The sequence below is a fragment of the Procambarus clarkii genome, chromosome 49 (genome assembly GCF_040958095.1).
Source record: "Procambarus clarkii isolate CNS0578487 chromosome 49, FALCON_Pclarkii_2.0, whole genome shotgun sequence".
Classification (NCBI taxonomy): Eukaryota; Metazoa; Arthropoda; class Malacostraca; order Decapoda; family Cambaridae; genus Procambarus; species Procambarus clarkii.
The window spans coordinates 26,199,826-26,221,339 of record NC_091198.1 but is presented as its reverse complement, the minus strand read 5'-3'; the positions used below and the strand labels follow the sequence as shown (position 1 = coordinate 26,221,339).

At 47.4% G+C, this 21,514-nt stretch overlaps 1 protein-coding gene across 2 annotated transcripts in view; it reads right to left on the bottom strand.

Annotated features, from left to right (window-relative positions):
* Positions 1-17,476, bottom strand: part of LOC123763243 (nudC domain-containing protein 1) — a 280,109-nt gene extending 262,633 nt beyond the window's left edge. Inside the window, exons 1-2 of one of the 2 annotated variants that reach the window (XM_045750346.2) lie at positions 16,818-17,476; positions 9,196-9,344 (exon numbers count right to left, since the gene is read on the bottom strand). In XM_045750346.2, the coding sequence (XP_045606302.2) occupies positions 9,196-9,344; positions 16,818-16,932 (264 nt within the window). In that variant the 5' untranslated portion in view covers positions 16,933-17,476. The remainder of the gene's footprint in view (positions 1-9,195; positions 9,345-16,817) is intronic. The other variant, XM_045750347.2, reaches the window with a different exon arrangement.
* Positions 17,477-21,514: the final 4,038 nt, after the last annotated feature.

Sequence of the window (21,514 nt, the reverse complement as noted above, 5' to 3'; positions counted from 1 at the left end):
CAACCGGACACAAAACATGATGCACCCCCCGGCCTGACCAACCAAGCATCAACCAAGCATGGACCCCTCCGGAACGCAGCAGTCTCATTCTTCGCCAGAAAAGAAGGAGACGGCTGCAAACGAACAAAACAATCACCACGACCAAAAGAGCAGAAACCCCTGCGCCGGAGGAGAGCATGAAGCTCCCCTACCCGACCCCCCAGAGGCCAAAGCCAACAAGAAAAGTGCTTTGGAAAAACAATCCTGGACCGAAGGGGCCACAACGAAACGAGGAGACGAAAGGAAAGTGAGCACTCTGTCCAAAGACCAGGACGGCTCAGGCGACGCATGAGCAGGCCGGAGGTGAAACAATGCACGAGACAGCTTGCGAAATGGCGCAGACGTAACATCGATACCGAAAGCATGCTGAAGCGGCTCCGCCAGCGCCGCACGATACGAAGCGACAGTGTTAGGCATAAGATGACAGTCCTGAAACAACCACGAGAGGAAGGACAAGACCACCCGAACAGACAAGGAACTAACACGACGAAGACGCAAAAAGAAACGGAAAGACCGCCAGGAAACTTCATACTGCCGCCGAGAAGAAGCCCTCAGGTGGGACACCAACAAGGAGGCCACCTGATCACCATAGAGATGATGATAGACTCGAGTCAAAAAAACCATACGCGAAGACTCGAGGAGAAGATCGAACCAGCCACGTGACGTACCGGCCCGATCTGCTGAAAGAGGCAGAGCCGCGGGAAAACCCTCGGGTTCGGACACCGAGCAACCAGCGCCTGAAACCAAGGCTGGGCCAGCCACCAAGGGGCCAGAAGGACAACTCTTCCCTGGTAAGTCTCTAAGCGAGTCAGGACCTGGAGCAACAGCCGAACCGGGGGAAAGAGGTACAGGAACCCCCACCTCGACCAGTCTAGCCGAAAGGCATCGACCCCGACGGCCTCGCGATCGGGGAAGGGCGCCGCATAAACGGGAAGACGCCGCGACCACGCCGACGCGAAGAGGTCCACTTCGGGGCGCCCGAACGTCTGGCAAAGCCAACGGAAGGACTCGTCGCCGACCGTCCACTCCGTGGAGAGGGGAACAAAGCGAGACAGGGCGTCGGCCAAGACGTTGGACACGCCCCGTACGTGAACCGCCAGGAGAGCCAAACCCCGAGAACTCAGCAGACGAGTCACCCGAAGCGACCAACCCCAAAGAGACAAGGACCGCATCGAACCCCCGCGGTTCAGGCAATGAACCACCGGAGAGCAGTCCGAATGGAGCCGAATCGTCGATCCGCGAGCCACCCGAATCCTCCCTAGAGCAAACCACACTGCCGCGAACTCCCGCACCGTGCTGTGAGCTTGACGGAAGGACGGATCCCAACGCCCCTGGCTGGCCTGGTGAGCACTGGTCACAAAACCCCAGCCGAGAGACGACGCATCCGTGTACACATCGAGCGAGGGCTCGGGTAGGCGCCAAAGCACTGAACCCCAAAAAACCCAAAGAGGAAGCCGGTGACGCAGCAACCGACGCAAGGCCCCCGGGGGTCGAACTCTGTGATCGCGAGAGAGGCGGAAGGGGGAACCCCGAAGGAACCAGAACAGCCGTCGAAGCCAAACCCGACCCGGCGGGTAGACCACTATCGCGAAGTTCAGGCTCCCGCACAGCCCCTTGAGCAACCGCCGGGTGACCCGAGGACCCTCCAGAAACAGACGAAGGCGGGACCGCAGCCGCAGGAGAGACTCCGGAGGGAGAGACAAGGAGGCGGTTCGAGAGTCCCAAACGAGACCCAGCCAAGTCCGAACCTGAGAGGGAACCAGATGGGACTTCCTCCAGTTCACCAAGAACCCGAACTCAGCGAGCTGGGAAAGAGCCAAAACCCTGGCTAGCAAGCAAGCTGACCGGCTGGGAGCCCAAACCAGCCAGTCGTCGAGGTAGGCCAACACCCGAACACCTAGGAGACACAAACGAGCCACCACAACCCGTGTAAGGCGCGTGAACACTCGAGGTGCCAAGGTCAACCCGAACGGGAGACAACGAAAGCGGTAACTCAGACGCCCCACAACAAAACCGAGTCAGTCCCTGAACCGCGGATGAATCGGGACATGCCAATAAGCGTCCCGGAGGTCCAGGGACACCATCCAAGCTCCCGGCTCCAAGAGGAGCCGAACCTGAGACAGTGTAGTCATTCGAAAGGAGGGGCAATGAACCCAGCGGCTCAGACGGGACAAGTCCAGAATGAACCGCAGGTCTGCGCAGTCCCGTTTCGGAACCGGAAACAGACGGGAACCCCATCTGAGGGACGACGTCGTTTCGACGACGCCCAAGCGTACCCACTCCAAGACGACTCGACAGAGCGCAGGGGAAGAAACCTGCCCTGCCAGCCCCGACCCCCCAAAGGGGGGAGGGGCCACCCAACACCACCGCAGGCCGCGAGACATGACCCGAAAAGCCCACGAATCGTGGGACCAGGCGCGGGCGAACAGTGCAAGCCGCCCCCCCATCGCCCCGTCAAGGGGGCAAACCGCGAAAGGGCGGCGACCCTTACGAGACCCAGAACCCCGCACAGCGCGAACACCGCGCCGACCAGACGAGGGAGGGTCCGCAGGAGGAGCCAACCCCGAACCTGACACCAGAGGCCTACCACGACGAGAGGAACCCCGAGCCCTGGCACGACCTTTCCGGGAAGACCCACCCTGGGACCCCTGGAAAACCAACAAGTCCGACATCGGACGACAAGCCGCCGACGCAGCCTGAATAAACTGCGCCATGGCCGACTCCGCAAACAGAAGAGGACAAAAAGGTGAAGAACGCCTAAGAGCCAGAGCCCAAGCAGATTCCACGGAGGAACCCAGCACCGCCTGCCGACACGCGAGACGGGAAGCATAAAACAGGGAAACCGCATCCCGCAAAATCGGCGTGAACAGCTTCAACAAGGCAGGCGACGAACGCGCAGCCGAGGACAAGGTGCCGGACCCCGGGACGGACCCAAGTGTCCCCACATCCTCCACGAGCCAATCCGAAGACAGCTCCAGGAGGGAAAAGAATCGCAAGGCCGAAGTCAAAAGGCCCCGGGCGCGCAAGTCCTCCGCAACAAGTGCCGCCGAAAGGGAGGGAACCTGCACATGGAGCTGAATAATGCCCACATAAAGGGGAAGGGCAGGGGCAAACAAGCACTCATTCAGGTACTCAAGTTCGCCCCCCAGGAAAACCTGAAGCACCGTGGAAGCTTCCCGCCACTCCAGCGTGCGGGAACGACAGAAGGAATGCCAGGAATCCAGACCAAACAAGGGGCAGTCTGCTAGCCAGCACGACTCCGGAACCTCGTAACAGAGCCAGAAAGGGAACGAAGTCCCAAACCTGAACGTGGACGGATCCATATCCGAGGCATAATCCGGGTCACGCAGGAGGTAAGCTGCAAAGGCCGCTCGCACCACACCAGGTTGGATGCGATAAGCCGAAAACCTCCGGAAGGACGGAACCGAACCCGGGGAGGGGCCGACACCAAATCCAACTCATACGCAGAGGGGGGAAAAGAAAACCCCACTCCTTGTAACAATAAGCCCCGCTCAGAGGGAAGAAAAACCCAGGCGGGGTCCAGCGGGGCCCAAGGGCCCCCAAGTCAGCCCCTCCCCAGCCTCGAGGTCCTTCACCACAGGACCCGAGGCCGAGTCCTCTCCCCAAGCCCCGACCCCACAAGACAAGGACGGAGCAGCCGGAAAAGCTGGAGGAAGGGGGACCCACTGGTCAGACCCTGAAGCTTCGGCCGGGAGACAAGACTCGAATGCCTCTGCCGCCCCCCCCGGAAGGGGCAACCCCCGAAGCTGCCCGAGTCTCGAGATCAAGTAACCCCTGCTCCGACCCCGAAACCCTCAGACGCTTCGGGGCCGGAAGCAGGGGGGAGGACCAGAACGAACAGAAGGGGAAGGACGAGGAGGTGCGGACTGAACCAGGATCGAAGCGACCCCCACCCCCAAGTCCGGGTCTCGAAAAGCAAAGCGGGGCAGCCCCGGGGCATCCGGGGGAGCAACCAACCGAGCGCGTTGCAACAGACGAAACCTAGACTGCAACGCACGCCCCGCATGTACCCGAATAGAATCAGAGGATTGGGTAAATTGAGTCACAAGCAAGCAGCAACACTCACAGGACTCAGGGTCGAAAGTATCACCGACCCAACAGGCAGCGTGGCAGAGGCAAAAACAATGAGGGTCACCCTGAGACAAGGGGACCGAGCAACCCTCAAACTCGCACCAACCCGTTCTCGCAAATTCGTAAAATCAATATTGACTTATTAACTACGTGCATAGGTGATATACTAAACATAATAGATACCCTTAAAAAGATTCATAGAAAACACCGACCTTACCTAACCTCGTTAGTATCTTAAGATAAGCATCTTATTGATTCGTAATTACAATTATTACCTAACCTATACCTATTATAGGTTAGGTAATAATTGTAATTACGAAGCAATAAGATGCTTATCTTAAGATACTAACAAGGTTAGGTAAGGTCGGTGTTTTCTATGAATCTTTTTAAGGGTATCTATTATGTTAAGTATGTCACCTATGCACATATTTAATAAGTCAATATTGACTTATTAAATTTGCGAGAACGGGTTGCTCGCACACAGCGAGTGGGGACTCCGGGGTCACATCACATCCACGCGCCCCCTAGGGGACTCCCAGGGTCCTGAGCGTTTACTTTAAGAGGACTCGCGCTCAGGTAGTCCCAGGCAGGGTGCTGCAAACCGGCACCCAAAACTACCAAGCAAACTTCTAAAGCTGAACCCCAGGGACGTGTACACTCACGGGGACCTAGCAGGGGGCGCCACCGAGGAGAACAGTGGAAGGGCAAAAACAAACTGAATAAAATGACAGAACCCCCCACCAGGCAAAAACAAAAAGAAAAACAAAACCCCGCAAGAGGACAGCGAACCCCAAGGAACAGAGCCGGCCGCGATGTCGGGAATTACAAGCTGAGCAGCACCCTGCGCCCCTACCAGTGCAAACTGCCTCTTACCTGCCGGTAACAAGGGAGAACAGAACACCCAAGAGCCCAACAGGCGGCCGAAAAACCGAAAGGTAAAACAGACCAGCAGAGGCAGACCCCGAGGAGCCTGTGGAAGGTGGCCCCAAGCCCCAAGGGCAGTACTTACAGGGCACCTAGGGAAGGCAGCCCTAGGCGCATGCAGCCCGAGTACTGAAGATAACTCCTGGCTCTCGCACCCACAAAACCAACACCACACACAAAGCACAGTGCAGTAGCGACACTGGAGCCAGAGCACACGACCATCGCCTATAGCATCAGCCTCAAGAACTGAGGTGTGGGTAGCCAGCGCGGGGGGTCTGGGGCTCCCCCTTCCCCCTCCCGGGGAGGGGGGAGCTGCGCAGACGGCGGCGCGGCGGTGTGTGACGTCACACTAGTTTGCTTGTTTTCGGTTGGGAAGTTCTATCCACTAGTTCGGTTTTTGGTAGCAATTTTAACCAGAATAGGGGTTTGTTTTGAGGCGCTTACCTTTCTGGATGCCTGTTCCGGTCGATGGCAGACATAGAATGCTTCCAACCACAAGGGGGCTTCTATAGGCCATTGCTCCCCTTGCCTCTCTGAGGGGGCCCGGTTCTGGCCGTGGTCCCCGGTAGGCCTAAGAACTCCATACACATGACTGACGCCAAAGTCTGACATTAGCATATCAGCCTGGGATAGCTCTGTTGAGCCGACGGGGCTCCCCCCAGAAAATGCCTTTGATATTGCTAACAGGGAAGTGATTATGCATGAATTAGCGAGAATGGATATAGTGGGACATTTATTACAATGGATACAAGGCTACCTTACCAACCGGAAGTCCTCTGCACTGTTCCAAGGCTACAAGAGTGAAACTAAAGTAATGCAACTAGGCACCCCACAAGGAGTACTCAGTCCTACCTTGTTTAATGTTCTAATTAATGCTTTACTAAAATCAATCCCAACTAGTCCGGCAAACATCACTATCAGCTATGCAGATGACATCCTTGTACATACTAAAACCCACCACGAAATGCAAACAGTCTTAAATTGTATACATACAGCTTGTGAGAGCCTTAGTCTTGTAATCAACGCTGCTAAAACTAAGGTATTTAACAGACAAATTGGCAACCGCAAAAATGGACCACGAAAACTTAAGATAGACAACATACCAATAGACTACGTCTCTTCTTTCAAATATCTTGGTGTCTCTGTCTCTTGTACCTCAACTGCAGTCAATAAGTTACATCAACAGTGTAGAGACAGGCTCAGGGCTCTCAGAACTGTAGTGGTGTACAGCCCGAAATATGGTGTTAATATTAGAATAGCAAGAATGATGTATTTAGCGTATATAAGGTCTCTGATAGACTATCATGCACCAGCTTTGGTCCTGCAAAATGGCAAAAGTATTGATAGGCAGGAAAAAATGCAAAATGAAGCACTCAGAATTATACTTGGCTGTCCTATAACTACCAAAGTTCTCAACATGCGGAAAGAATTAAATATACTGTACTTAGCATTAGAGATAGAATATTTGAAATTAATCTTATGATGGGACTAAAGCTTCTGCGTGATAACAAAAGAAACATTGTGACAGTTGCACTGTTAGAACACATACGAAATGGAAGTAACGAGTCTAAATGGATTAAAAAAACAGCCACTCATATTAAAATGATGGGACTGCACGATGTATATACAGATGAAAGAGTACAGCACTTCCTTCCACCCTGGCAGATAGTACCTTTTGACATCCTGACCCCTGCATACCCCACCAAGAAACTAATCACAAACAACCCTGATGCTCAGCTTGCTGCTAAATTAAGCACCATAGAACACATTCACAATATACAAGCTGAAAACAACATTGCGCAGACCATATACACTGACGGATCACTCAATACAGCTACAGGGAGGGCAGGAAGTGCTGTTATTGCTCATCAGCCTGATGGCAGCACAATTCAAAGGAATATCCGAATTAGTAACTGGGCGTCCACAATGCAAGCCGAGTTGGTAGCAATACTGGTAGCACTCGAAATTATTGACAACACTGAAGTAGACAGCTTAATTATTTCTGACTCCCTTTCCTCACTACGAGCAATAAACAGTTTGCAATCAAGTAATAACGTGCTTGTCTTGGAAGCTAGACGTTGATATATAAGAATACTTAGCAAGAGGGTAAATATAAAAATGTTGTGGATTCCTTCTCACATTGGCCTGCAGGAACATGACAAAGTTGACGCCCTTGCTAAGGCTAAATAAATAAATAAAGACAGTATTGAACGGAATCTTGAGTTATCAAATAGGTCCCTTAAAAGTGTCATTAGATGAGAACTCCTGAATGAATTTGAAGAAAGTAGAACAGTGCAAACTGGAACTAGCAGGTCCATTGTTCATCACAATGAAATGTGTGAAGTAAAACATGTGTATGGGGCAAGTAACAAAGTGAGTAGACTAACAGATGTTGTCACAGCTCGTATAAGGCTTGGCTACAAGTATCTCTGGCAGTTCGGCTTGTATAGGGATCTAGATGAAGTAAAGTGTGTGGACAAAGACAGGGACACACACTCGAACACTATATCTTGGATTGTAGTAAAACTGAGCCATTTAGAGATAAATCTAAGCTCACTCTGTATGATAAGGCAACCTTGATATGGCAACCTATCTTATTACCATGGATAAATCCTTGCACTGTATCCACATTTCGCTTCCAGTAGATAAACGACATATGAGATTCAGAATCAAGTAATGTATTGTGAGGACTAATAATAAACAGAAGCTCCCCTATGACTCTGTAATATCCCCATTGGTCAAACTATTATGTATTAGCGATAAGACCTACCATTAATGTATGATGACTTACTGTAAATATATAGCTCTTGAAACAGTGCTTTCTCTGTAACTAGCTGACATTGTAACTATAAGGTGTGAAGAACAGATGAAATTGTTTACGTAATAATCTAAGATGAGGTCTGATAAAGACCTTTTGTGCCCTCTGTAATGCTTTTGCACTACCACTCACAGGATGAGTATGGGGTGCACAATAAACTAGCTGCCTTCAGCAGCAACAATCAATGAATCTACTAAATTAATTATATAGTAAATATTTAGATGTGACTTCAAACCCATTCCTTCTTTTGAATCTCAGAATGTAAACAAGCCTTTGTTGAGGCAGAGAGGGAGGAAGGAGGGAGCCATGATTGTGACTGAACTTGGGGTGTTGACACGTAACAAGGTTGTTGAGAGTCGACATTGAGCCTACCACGTGACCACTAACTCTACCAGCAAATCCCAAAGGGCAATGTGACTCACATTAATCACTAATTGTTGCAAGAACTAAGGGAACATGATACTTAAGTGAACTGTACCATCCCACAACCAACAGCCACCATTAATACAGGTCTAGGATGAAGTACATGTGGTGGACCATGTGATGTTGGATGACCAGCCAACACTACTGAAACAGCTGAGGCTATATACATTTTATCCAAATAGTAGTGTGATCTATAACACATTAATAATTAAATCTACCATTTAATTACAGTAAGATTAAACTAAGAAATCCCCCAAAATGTGAATAGACGTTTATTGGTGAAAATAAATTATAAAATACAGTCCGTTTAGAATTAATAAATACTATACAATTAATTACAATGTCTTGAATTAATAATCAAATCAATCACCAGTAGATTTCCCCACAAAAGTTGCTCCCAACCTGAGTTATGACAGGAAAGTCCCAAGACACCTAACTCACCCAGGGTGAGGACTCCCACAAGTAAGGAGGACCTCTAAGGAAGCGACTCCTGAATACGCTAAGAAAGATAACCTTGACAATGGTTAGCACTAGGGAGCACACGGGGAAGATAACCCTGCACACATGCAGCTCCAAGCCCACTTAAAACTTGGCTCATGCCAAGAGAGGGAGGTATTTCCTGTACACTGTTAACCACAGTGTACAGGAAATGCCACCAATAGCAAGCACCACTACTTAGCTAAACAAAGCGGGTTTTGAAGCTTTAGTCTCTTTTGAAGTCAGCATTGGTTTGTTTTGACTCACCGACTCCCTAGTTGCCCTTCCCGGTGAGGTGGCAAAAATAAACGTCACTGCTTCATGTGCCTCTGTGAGGGAAGGGGGGGGGGGGGCAGCTCAGTGTCTAGTAGCTTCAGAAAAAACTATCAGAGAAATACAGATATTACATAACTATCACTTACTTCTGAATAATTACACTTGACAAGATGACCTCTGTTATTGAAGTAGTATACAGACAATGGATGAAAAGGGTCTCCAAAGAGATGGTTGTGAAGTGCTTCCAATCTTGTGTGCAAGTAACAATTTGAGTAGCTTTTTCTTCTTCCAACTCCTGTAAAAAAAAAAAAAAAACAGCTTTGAGTGTAATGAAACACCATTTTCTGGGTGAGCTCTGGAGGCTCCCTGGAGCTATTGGGCTAATATGGAATCTTTAGACCAGGGCAATAGTCAATGGAAACCTGCCTACTGGGGACCACTAGCGAGAACATGGCCCCCCCCCTCAGAGAGGCGCAGGGAGCAATGGCCCTGGAAAACCACCCGTTGGTTGGGGGTTAACTTTATCTGTCATTGACCAGGGTTAGGCACCCAGAAAGGCAGGCATAACAAAACAGACCCCACACAGTAAGAAAATTACAACCTAAAAGCCGAACAGGGAAGTAGAACTTCTTCAATTCCCAAGGAAACAGGCAAACGTCACACCACTCCATCGTGTTGCTCTTCCACGCAGCACACTTCCCACCAGAGTGGAGAGGGGGGGAGCTCAGGACCCATCGCGACAACTAGTCAACCGCAGTTCGGAGGTTAACCATTAAAAGCAAAACGAAACTGCTGACCGGAGTGAGGGAGGGTTGCCAGGGAACCTACAGGGGCTCACCCAGAAAATGGCGTTCATTACATTCAACACTGGTTTTCTGTGAGGAGCCCCTTCAGCTCTCTGAAGCTACATAACCAAAGATAAGGAAAAGAGGGACTTACCCGGGAAGCGGCCACTACAAGCTCCTCAATTTGAAGGCGAGACAACTGGCTGCAACCAGCAACCCAAAGCTACACACAAATGCCCAGGACCTGGAATGATAACCAAATAACAAGCGACCAGGACCCTGTTCGACTTCCAAAATCCCCGCCCCCGAATATCAGCCCAAGATATATTGCCGAAGACAGCAGCAAAAGCAGCAAACTTCCTAACGTCATGGGCAAGAGCTCAGATGGGACGCTCAACGAAGCTCTCAGATGGGGCACCTCCAATGAAGCCACCTGATCACCATACAAATGGTGATAAACCCACATCAAAAAGACCAGACGTGAAGAGCGGCAGAGAAGATTGAACCAGCCAAGTACTGGACCGGTCTGATCTGTTGGAAGAGGCGGAGCCACGGAAAATGCCCTGGGTTTGGTTTGGACACCAAGCAACAAGTGCCTGAAACCAAGGCTGGGCCGGCCACCAAGGGGCCAAGAGGACTACTCTCCCATGGTAAAACTTCAACTGAGCCAGAACTTGAAGCAACAGCTGGAAAAAGGGGGAAAAGGTACAGGTATCCCCACCTCGACCAGTCCTGCCAAAACGTGTCCACTGAGAAGGCTTCGCGATCTGGAAAGGGTGCCACATATATCAGGAGATGCCGCAACCAAGCCGACGCAAAGAGATCAACCTCCGGGTGCCCGTATGTACGGCAGAGCCAACTGAAGGAGTTTGGCTAAAAATGGAGCCGAATGGTCGAGCCCCGAGCGACCCGAACCCTCCGAAGTGACAGTCAGACAACCGTGAACTCCTGCACCATGCTGTGAGCCCGACGGACCCCACCGCTGCTGGCTGGCCCAGTGAGCACTGGTCACAAAGCCCCAGCCAAGAGACAGCACATCTGTGAACACATCGAGCAAGGGCTCGGGTTAGCACCAAGGCACTAAACCCATAAAAAACCTGAAGAGGAAGCCAGCGATGCAGCAACTGACGCAAGACCCCCGGGGGCCGAACACAACAATCGCGAGATAGGCGGAAGTGGCGTTCCCAAAGGAACCATAACAGACGCTGAAGTCAAACCTCTCCCAGCGGGTAAACCAGAACGGCAAAGTTCAGACCCCCACACAACAGCTGGAGCAACCTCCGAGTGACCCGGAAAACCCCCAGAAACAGCTGAATGTGGGACCATAGCCACAGCAATGCCTCTGGAGGGAGAGACAAGGAAGTGGTCCGAGAGTCTCACACAAGACCCAGCCAGGTCTGAACCCAGGACGAAACCAGAGAGACTTCTACTAGGAAGTCACCATGAACCTGAATCTGGTGAGCTGGGAAAGAACCACACCCCTGGCGAGCAAACAAGCAGACTGGCTGGGAGTCCACATGAACTAGTTGTTGAGGTAGGCCAGAACCCCTAGCAGACGCAGATGGGTCACCACGACATGGCACTCAACGGCTCCACATCCACCTCAAGCCAGGCCGAAGACAGCTCGAAAAGGGAAAAGAAGCGCAAGACCAAAGCCAAATGCTCACAGATGCCCATATCCTCAGCAACGACAGATGCTGAAAGGGTAGGAACCTGGATGTGCAGCTGTACATCACGAGGAAGCACGGGGGAGAATAAGCACGCATTAAGGTGCTCAAACTCCTCCTCCTCCTCCCCCCCCCCCCCCCCGTCTCCAGGTAAGCCTGTAGAAATGTAGAAGTTTCTCGCCATTCGAGTGTGTGGGTCTGACAGAACCCATGCCACTCGCCCAATGAAAAGAACGGGCAGTCTGCAAGCCAAGATATCTCCAGAACCTCACAACGCACATAATATGGGGAAGAAGAACCATACTCAAACGAGGACGGATCCATCACAGAGGCAAAACCTGGGTCACATTAGGAACTAGCCTCCTGAACCTCCTTTGGAGGGACTCGAGAGATAGAAAACCACCGGAAAAAAGGAGCTGAGGTACCCAAGGGATCTCGGAACCGAACCTGGAGAGGAGCCGACCCCAAATCATACTCATAAAGAGAAGGGGGTTAAGAAAACCCCTCCCCCTGCAACAACAAACACCACAAAGAGGGCACCAAAACCAAAGCCAGAACTTTGGGGGGGGGGAGGGATTTGCGGTTCGCCCTTTGGGGGAATCAAAGGGGGCCCAAGCCCCCCAAGTCAACTCCTCCCCAGCCCCAGAAGCCTCCAAACCAGGCCCTGGTGCAGAGCCGTCCTCCGCACCCTCTACCCCTGAAGAAAAGTTCAGAATCCAGGGAAAAGACAACAAAGAAGGGGGTCTGCTGGAAGAACCCAGAAGCCTCGGCAGGAGGAATGGGCTCGAATGGGGCAGCCCCTGCCCTGAGCTGCCCGAGCCTCATCACCAAGTAAACCCTGCTCCAACCCCGAAACCCCTCAGACATTTGGGAGCCGGGAGCAGGGTTAATGACGCCAGGGTTAATGACGCCAACCGGGAAAGGGGGTTGCGGGTGCAGATTGAACCAAAGTCGAAGCGACTAACGTCCCCAAGTCATGGTCCCTATAACCAAAACGGGTCAGCCCCGGGGCATCCGAGCGGGCAATTAACCTAACGCAGTGCAGCAAAATAAACCGGGCATGTGACGTGGATGCCGCCTGAACCCGAACCTCAGTGACAATAGAATGGGTAAACTGGAGAACGAGCAGAGAACATGTCTCGCAAGACTCCAGGTCAAAGTTGTTGTTGACCCAACAGACAGCATGACGGAGGCAAAATAGGTGACTGTCACCCTGAAACAAGGGCACAGAACAACCTTCAAACTCGCACAAGGCGAGGTGGCACTCGGAAGACACATCCATCGGTTAACCGAGCCCCGACGGGGTTTTCCAGGGTCCATAGGGATGTCTTCTACAGGAAGTCCAGACAAGGTACTGCTAGCCAGTTAAACCCAAAAGCTAACAAAGGGGTATGAGCTATGGGAATAACCGGAAAAGTAGGACGCTGGATACTCAGTTTTCTGTCAAACAGGACTCAGCGAGTAACGGTCAACCATATAAAATCTAGTCTGAGCGCAGTTAAAAGCTCTGTACCTCAGGGTACAGTCCTTGCACTGCTGCTTTTCCTTATTCTCACATCAGATATAGACAAAAATACAAGTCACAGCTTCGTATCATCCTTTGCAGATGACACAAAAATCAGTATGAAAATTACCTCGGCTGAAGACATTTAAAAACTTCAAGTAGATATTAATAAAGTTTTCGACTGAACATCAGAAAATAACATGATGTTTAAGAGTGATAAATTCCAGGTACTTGGGTACGGTAAAAATGAGGACCTTAAACATAATACAGGGTACAAAACACAATCAAATGTGCCCATAGTAGGAAAACAGCATGTAAAGGATTTGGGAATAATGATGTCTGATGAACTAACGTTTAGGGAGCATAACCAAGCAAATATTGCGTCAGCCAGAAAAATGATAGGATGAATTACGAGAACTTTCAAATCCAGGGATCCCATCACAATGGTTGTACTCTTCAAGTCACTTGTGTTGTCCCGTCTTGAGTACTGCTCAGTACTCACTTCCCCCTTCAGAGCAGGAAAGATTGCTGAAATAGAAGGAATACAGAGAACATATACGGCACACATAGACGTGATAAAGCACCTAAATTATTGGGATCGTCTCAAAGCCCTCCAAATGTACTCACTAGAAAGGTGAGAGAGATATCAAATAATATACACCTGATAGATACTGGAGGGCCAAGTACCAAATGTACACAGTAAAATAACAACGTACTAGAGTGAACGATATGGAAGAAAATGCAGAATAGAACCAGTGAAGAGCAGGGGTGCCATAGGCACAATCAGAGAACACTGTATAAACATCAGAGGTCCACGGTTGTTCAACACCCTCCCAGCGAGCATAAGAAATATTGCCGGAACAACCGTGGACATCTTCAAGAGGAAACTAGATTTATTCCTCCAAGGAGTGCCGGACCAACCGGGCTGTGGTGGGTATGTGGGCCTGCGGGCCGCTCCAAGCAACAGCCTAGTGGACCAAACTCTCACAAGTCAAGCCAGGCCTCGGGCCGGGCTTGGGGAGTAGAAGAACTCCCAGAACTGCATCAACCAGGTATCAACCAGGTATTAACAGGACCCCTAAGACATATACAAGCACAGGGGCCTAGAGGACACCAATATACCTTATGTTGACTAATAGCCAAACAAGGCAGATCCCCTCCTGACAAGAAAAACAAAAATAAGAAAAAATAAGAAAAAATAAGAAAAAACACGTAAAAGTACAACGTCACCAGAAGAAACGGGAAACCAGCCACCTCATAGGTAAGCGAATAGCGCAGCACCTTGCGCCATAACCAGCAACACCACAACTTCCTACCCAAGACCAAACAAAGGCCACGAAAACCCGACTGGCCCCAAGGGAGGGGTAAATGCCGAGCAGCAAGTGAAATCCCGAGGCTCTATGGAAGATAACCCTAAAACCCAAGGGTAGTACTTACAGGGAGCATAGGAAAGGTAGCCCTAAGTGCAAGCGGGCCCCAGTATATAGTTACTCCTGGCCACTGCACTACAAATAGCAGGAAACACCACAAAGGCACAAAATCCGCCAAGAAATCGAGGCCAGAGTTGACGACCACCCCAGAGCGCATCAGCCTATGAACTGAGGTGCGAGTACCTGGTGCAGGGGATCCGGGGCTTCCCCCTCCCCTTCCCAAGGAAAGAAGGATTGCACGGACAAGCGATGAGGCGGAGGTGTATGACGTTTGCTTGTTTCTGTAGGTTTGAAGAGTTCTGCCTCTCTGTTCGGGCTTCAGTTGTAATTTCTTACCAAGTGGGGTCTGTTTTGTTATGCCTACCTTTCTGGGTGTCTAACCCCGGTCGATGGCAGACAATGGAATGCTCCCAAATACACTGGGGGGTTACATAGGCCACTGGTAAGGCTCGTTGTGCCTTTCTGAGGGGGCCAGGTTCTGGATCATGGTCCCTGGTAGGCTGAACTCCATTGACTGATGCCCCAGACTAATAAAGCATGTATCAGTCCAATACCTCCAGGGAACCGGAGGTGCTCCCCACAGAAACTGTCAGTATACTCTCTAAAATCAGATATTATGTTCTCCACTTTGCTCTTCTCTCATAATACTACTCACTAATCTATTCTTATCTTACATATCGTATCTGTGCATATGGTTCAACTACTGCAAATTACCTAGCTTAGCATTTTAAAAGTACCGAATCACCTTCTGTGGTTGATTGTTAAATAAATCCCTGAATTATATGTTTAACTGATCTCTAACCCTGTCTATGGAGGACAGAAGAAAATGTATATATGCTGGTTAGCATTGTAAATGTGTGGCCACGTTTGCGGTAGAAAATAATTATAAAAAAAAAAAACTCCAAATTCCCTCAAGCCCACCATCACCCAGCAAAAATCTGCTATCAGAACAATAATAAACTCTATCTCCAGACAACACACAGCCCCCTCTGTTTAAATCCTCATACAAGCTAAACATTCACTCACTCCACACATTCTTTTGTGCTATTTACATGTACAAAACCTTGTTCCTAAATGCAAATCCAGATCTGAAACTCTTCCTTGACAGATGTAATAGAACCCAGAAGACCCACACCAGAAATAAATATCTGATATTCCCAGTCAAACTAAATCTGTGTTTGAATGGGATTTAGTCAAACTAAACACTCCATGCAAATAAGAGGACCTAGTCTATGGAACTCACTCCTTAACAAATTAAAAACTTGTCCAACCTATGCTTTATTCAAAATTAAAACCAAAAAATACCTAATTTCATCCTCATAGTTCAAACTTGTGCTTCAAACTCACACTGTATCTTGTGCTACCCACTCCTCTAATCTTAGTATTTAAGGGATACAACTTCACAAGTGTAATCATTGCCATCAATTTATATTGTAGTTATTATGTTGAACCCAATTTTTTTTACAATGTACCTAATAATAATCTTCAAATTTTGTTACAAGTAATATTCTTATTATCTTATATGAGGTAAGATAAGGCAAGATTAGTAATAATCTTACATTAAATATTAGATTAAGAATCTGCCCGAAATACTATGCATGTTAGTGGCTTTGCAAGAATATAAGATCACCATTGTTATGTACTCTCACAAACCCAATGTACCTTCTTATAACTAATACATAAATAAATAAATAAATAATAAATAAATAAATAAATAAAATTAATGTACAGTATTTACCACCTACAGTTCGCAAATTGGGGATATTTGGCTAAAACGTCTGGAAGATAATTTTGAATGAAATATTTACATATTTCTTATCATTTGTTTTAGAGAGTTGTCTCTAAATTTATACTGTGATGACCAAACTACACATCACAAGGTGAAGAAACAATGAATTTTAGTCCATCCCGAACCATAATTAAATGAATTATTATAAATTAATAAGTCGTCCTTACAGGACGGACCGAAACATTTTTTCTTCATCTCTGATGTGCGGTTTGGTCATTATATCTTAAGCCACGTTATTGTGACTCATCATCATCTTCACATAGTGTACATTTTTGCACTCCATCACATAGTGACGGAGGATGTGTGAATAATTTTGTTGGCGCAGTTTACATTTGGTCAGGTCTAAATCAGCAGATAATGAAAATTCCCAGAGATATTTACAGCCAAGTTTAAACCGAGCAGCAGTAACCACCACAGGGGCTTAAAAAAAAAAAGTACAAAGTTTGAGGGGTTAAAAATAGGCTTTATAGCTGCATGAAGGAGAGGGATTTGCAACTAGAAGGAATCCCCAGGGTAGGCAATAAGTCCACTGCAGTGACTCCCACTTTTATATTCTTATGTAATTAAAGAAAAAATCATGAGACATAACTAACCTTCTCTTAATGTTTGAGTGTACACTGTCACACCTGCATCAGAAAACAATTTATAGCCATCAAAATTAGGATTGAGGAGTTTATGATCCAGCTTAAGCGATATAGTTTCCGCCATTATGAGCACCAGTTTCTTCTCCTCTGATAAACTTGCTAACAAACAAGGCTACGTTAATGGGGCTTCGCGAGATGCAACTTGTGGCTGCTACACTTGCACCAACTGTAAATGGTGTTCTGCAGCGCGTTCGTCTTTGAAACACACTTTGTACGGTGGCGGCCTAGTCTCCAGTGATACCGTGCACTGTAAAGCAACTTGCCCCTGGCCGAGGGCACGTCGGCCGGGATGACTCCTGCAGGTCCCACTCCACAGCACCGGCAGTTTCTGTTAAGATTCTTCTCCTCCGGAAGCCTGCAAATGGTGTTGGACGACGCCTCACTCACAGTACGTAGGTAACACCTGCGTGATGTTGACACTGGACTAAGGTCACTGATTATTCTCTATTTCTTGATGATAAGTATAATTTTGGTGAAGGTTGTAACACTTTAACGAGTTGTTGTGTCGATTTAGGGACGACGACGGTCGTGGGACACGTTACGAGTGATGATCTGTTGATGTCGTCGGTAGATCGTTTCTTCACGCTGCTGCACTGTCAACGTTTTCTATGGCTAATACTTGGGTATACTTTGTTGTTATTTATTTATTTATTTATTTATTTATTTATTTATTTATTTATTTATTTATTTATTTATTTATTTATTTATTTATTTATTTTATTTACTAGCAGTACCCGGCCACACGTTGCTGTGGCTCAGCAACGCACATGCATTGCTGAGCCACAGCAACCATCCCTGTCCCCTAGTCCTCCCCATCATTCCCCCCTCACCCGTCTCCTCAGCCTCCCAACCATTCCCCACCCCACCTTCCCCTCGTCCTCCCCACCATTTCCCACTCCACCATCCCCTCTTCCTTCCCATCATGCCCCACTCACCTGTCCCTTTGTCCTCCCCACCATTCTCCATTCCCCCATCCCCTCGTCCCCACTATCTCAAACTCCCCCGTCCCCTCATCCTTCCCCACCGTTACCCCCTCCCTCCCTCCCTTGTCCCCTCGTCAGAACCCCTTGTCCCCTCGTCAGAACAGCTTGCCGAGCTGGGAATACAAGGAAATTTGTGAAACACGTGAAGAACCTCTCACACACAGCTCCCTGACAAGAGGGAGCCAGCTTAGCTTAGCTGCCAACACCCACACATCGTGTCAGCAAGGCGGACAACCCGCCTGCTTTCATACCTCTCACTGTATTTCCCACTTCTACACTTCCCTTCACCTATGTCTCTCCTTCCTCTTTACTCCCCCAAAAAAAGGGAAAATTACTGAAATGGATAAAGGGCTATTTGTCTAATCGAACAGCATATGTTTTGTTTAATGGTGTTAAAAGCACAGACAGCAAACACTTTTAACTGGGAACTCTACAAGGAGGGGTCCTCAGCCCCTTGTTGTTCAACGTTCTGATGCATAAACTGATTAAAGATCTTCCAACTAATAATGAAGACACTGTCATTTGTTATGCTGATGATATATGTTTACAGGCTGCCTCCGAGCCTAGAATGCAAGTTCTGCTCGATGCTTTTGCTACTAGAGCTGAGGAATGTGGCCTCCTTATCTCTGTACAGAAAACTCGTGCCCTCATTCCATGTGGTATTCCACCACCCAATTATCATATAGATGGGCGAGCACTTGAGAACTGCGAGTCTAACAGATACCACAGCAGTCTTACAGATACCACAGCAGTCTTACAGATACCACAGCAGTCTCTGTGGCGCAGTGGTAAGATACTCGCCTTGCGTTTCGCAAGCGCCTTGCCTTGGGTTCGAATCCTGGCCGGGGAGGATTGACCGGGCGCCAATCCTTAACTGTAGCCTCTGTTCACCCAGCATTGTATGGGTACCTGGTTGTTAAACGATTCGGCGGGGTCGTATTCCGGGGAAGTTAGGGTTAAGGACCTGCCCGAAACGCTACGCGTACTAGTGGCTTTACAAGAATGTATGTAAACTCTTGTACCTTGGTGTCCCCATTAACGACCCCTGGGTACCTTTCTTCTCTCAAGAGGAGACTGTGGGAGAGATTAAAGCCCTTGCGGGTCCTTGTTGGTGTCAATCATGGAATTAACATGAGGCTTGCTAGAATGTTTTATGTATCATTTATACGCTCTGTGATTTACAATGCTCTACATCTCACACTGTATACTGACAACGATCTGAAATCTCTTGAAACCTTGCAAAATGAAGCTATGCGTCTCATCCTTGGAGCTCCAAAGTCCACGAGAATAGTTAATATGAGAACAGAGTTAAAATTACCGACCATAAGTGAGAGAATTTTGTCTATTAGCACAGTTTTCGGTGTGAAGGCATTGAGTAGATCTAGGCAACACATGAAGTTTCAAGCTAAACTTTCTAATATGCTGCACTCACCTGAGGTTTATAGAAGAACGAAATCTGATTATGTATTTTGGTTCTACAAGGTAGCCAACTCCATCAAAATATTAAATATGTACCCAACTCAATTAATGATTAATCAACCAATTACTTCATGGGATAACTGGGATCTATCAGTTGATTTTGTAAATGCGCCCAAGAAAGATAGTGTGCACTCTACATTATTAAAACAGTTAACACTGAAAGTACTCAGAGTATGGGGTAACGATGTGTATCAGTGCTATACCGACGGCTCTGTAGAAGGTGGACGATGTACCGGATGTGCATGCAATATATTTGAACAATCTTCTCTCGTACATACAGCAATGAAGCGCGTCAATGACTGGCCAAGTACAACTCAAACCGAACTTGCAGTCATATACCTTGCCACTGAATTTTTAAAAGACAAAGGCAGTGGACTTATATACTGTGACTCGCAGAGTGCACTCCTGGCATTGAACGCACATAGTAGTGACACCCATAAAATAGTCAGTGATATTCGAATGAATGTTTTAGCTGCTAAAGAAAACAGATTTGAAATTAAATTCCTATGGATACCATCACATGTTGGCATCTCAAGGCATGACACTGTTGATATGCTTGCTAAATCAGCCTGCAGAAAACCAGTGGTAGAAATTGATATGGGTGTTTCATTAGCAGTGACAAAGAGAATACTTAAACAAATATCTAATGAAGATCTCACCGACCTAACAAATTCACAAAGACCTGAAAGTTGTAGCATTAAATATTATGATAGATATCGTGAGGAGACATTCATATATGGGACTAATAGAACAAGAACCCGGCAATGTGATGTTATAGTGGCTAGAATACGCCTGGGATATAGACGTATCTGGCAGCTTTCTCAAAACCCAAATGTCGAGTACACAATGTGTCAACTTTGTGAAAGAGAAAACATGCACTCTCTTGAACATTATATTGTAGAATGTCCCATATTGACTGACTTTCGCCCCCCTGGGCTAAGGTATGCTGAACTCTGTAGTTACTATATGAGTACTGGAACACTTAATGATATATTGGACTTGTACCCAAGATTGACCATGTAATGTATCAATTATACAATGTATATATATGATGTAACTATATAACCTGAGCTTGTAAAAGCACCTTAATCAACTTCAGTGATTAAGTGCTTAATTGCACACTAGTTTCTCTGTCAGCTATCTCACCCTGTCAGAGTAAAAGAGACAAATGTATGTGAATGCATGTGTGTGTATATATGCATGTATATATGTATATGTACGTATATATGTGTGTGTGTATATATATGTGTATAAAGTACATAAGGAAGCTGATCAGAATTGCATTTCACCTTTGTAAATGCACATTAATGACACTTTGATCACTTTATGTAGGGCATACGTAAATCTGTGTATCTATGTATTTACGTATGTAGGTTAGCTTAGCATTTTAAAAGTACCGAATCACCTTCTGTGGTTGATTGTTCAATAAATCCCTGAACTATATGTTTAACTGATCTCTAACCCTGTCAATGGAGGACAGAAGAAAATGTATATATGCTGGTTAGCATTGTAAATGTGTGGCCACGTCCGTGGTAGAAAATAATAATAATAAAAAAAAACATCTCTCACTTCCATCCCCTCGTCGTCCCCACTCCCTCGTCCGATGCCTTCCCAAATGGTCTGATATTTTCATCAGAAAATAGGGAACATCAAGTGATCAAATGTTCCGATCACTGAAATATAAGAAAAACAGTTAAAAAATTAAATGAAAATATGAAAAAATGAAAAAATAAATTAAACTCACGAAATGAACGGTATGGTAAACAACACAGCTCAATTCCAATGCAATTCACACAAAATAATTAAATCAAAATGAAAATAATAAAAATCTAGGAAAATTCAATTTATCAATGCAATCAGAAACATTGAAATGGAATTGTAACATATTTAGTATAGCGCTGTTTTTCAAGAAAAGCAAAGTTTTACCTGTCACAGCCACAGCAGGAGACGGAGAGGCTGCAAGAGCAGCTCCAACATGAGAAAAAATCCACCAGCGATATTTCGATGATGCTCACGTGTATGAGGGGACTTTTAAGCATTGACCGACTAAAGAGCCTAAAACTGTACTCCCTTGAACGCAGGCGGGAGAGGTACATAATAATTTACACGTGGAAAATATTAGAGGGGCTGGTCCCAAACCTGCACACAGAAATAACATCACATGAGACCAGAAGACATGGCAGG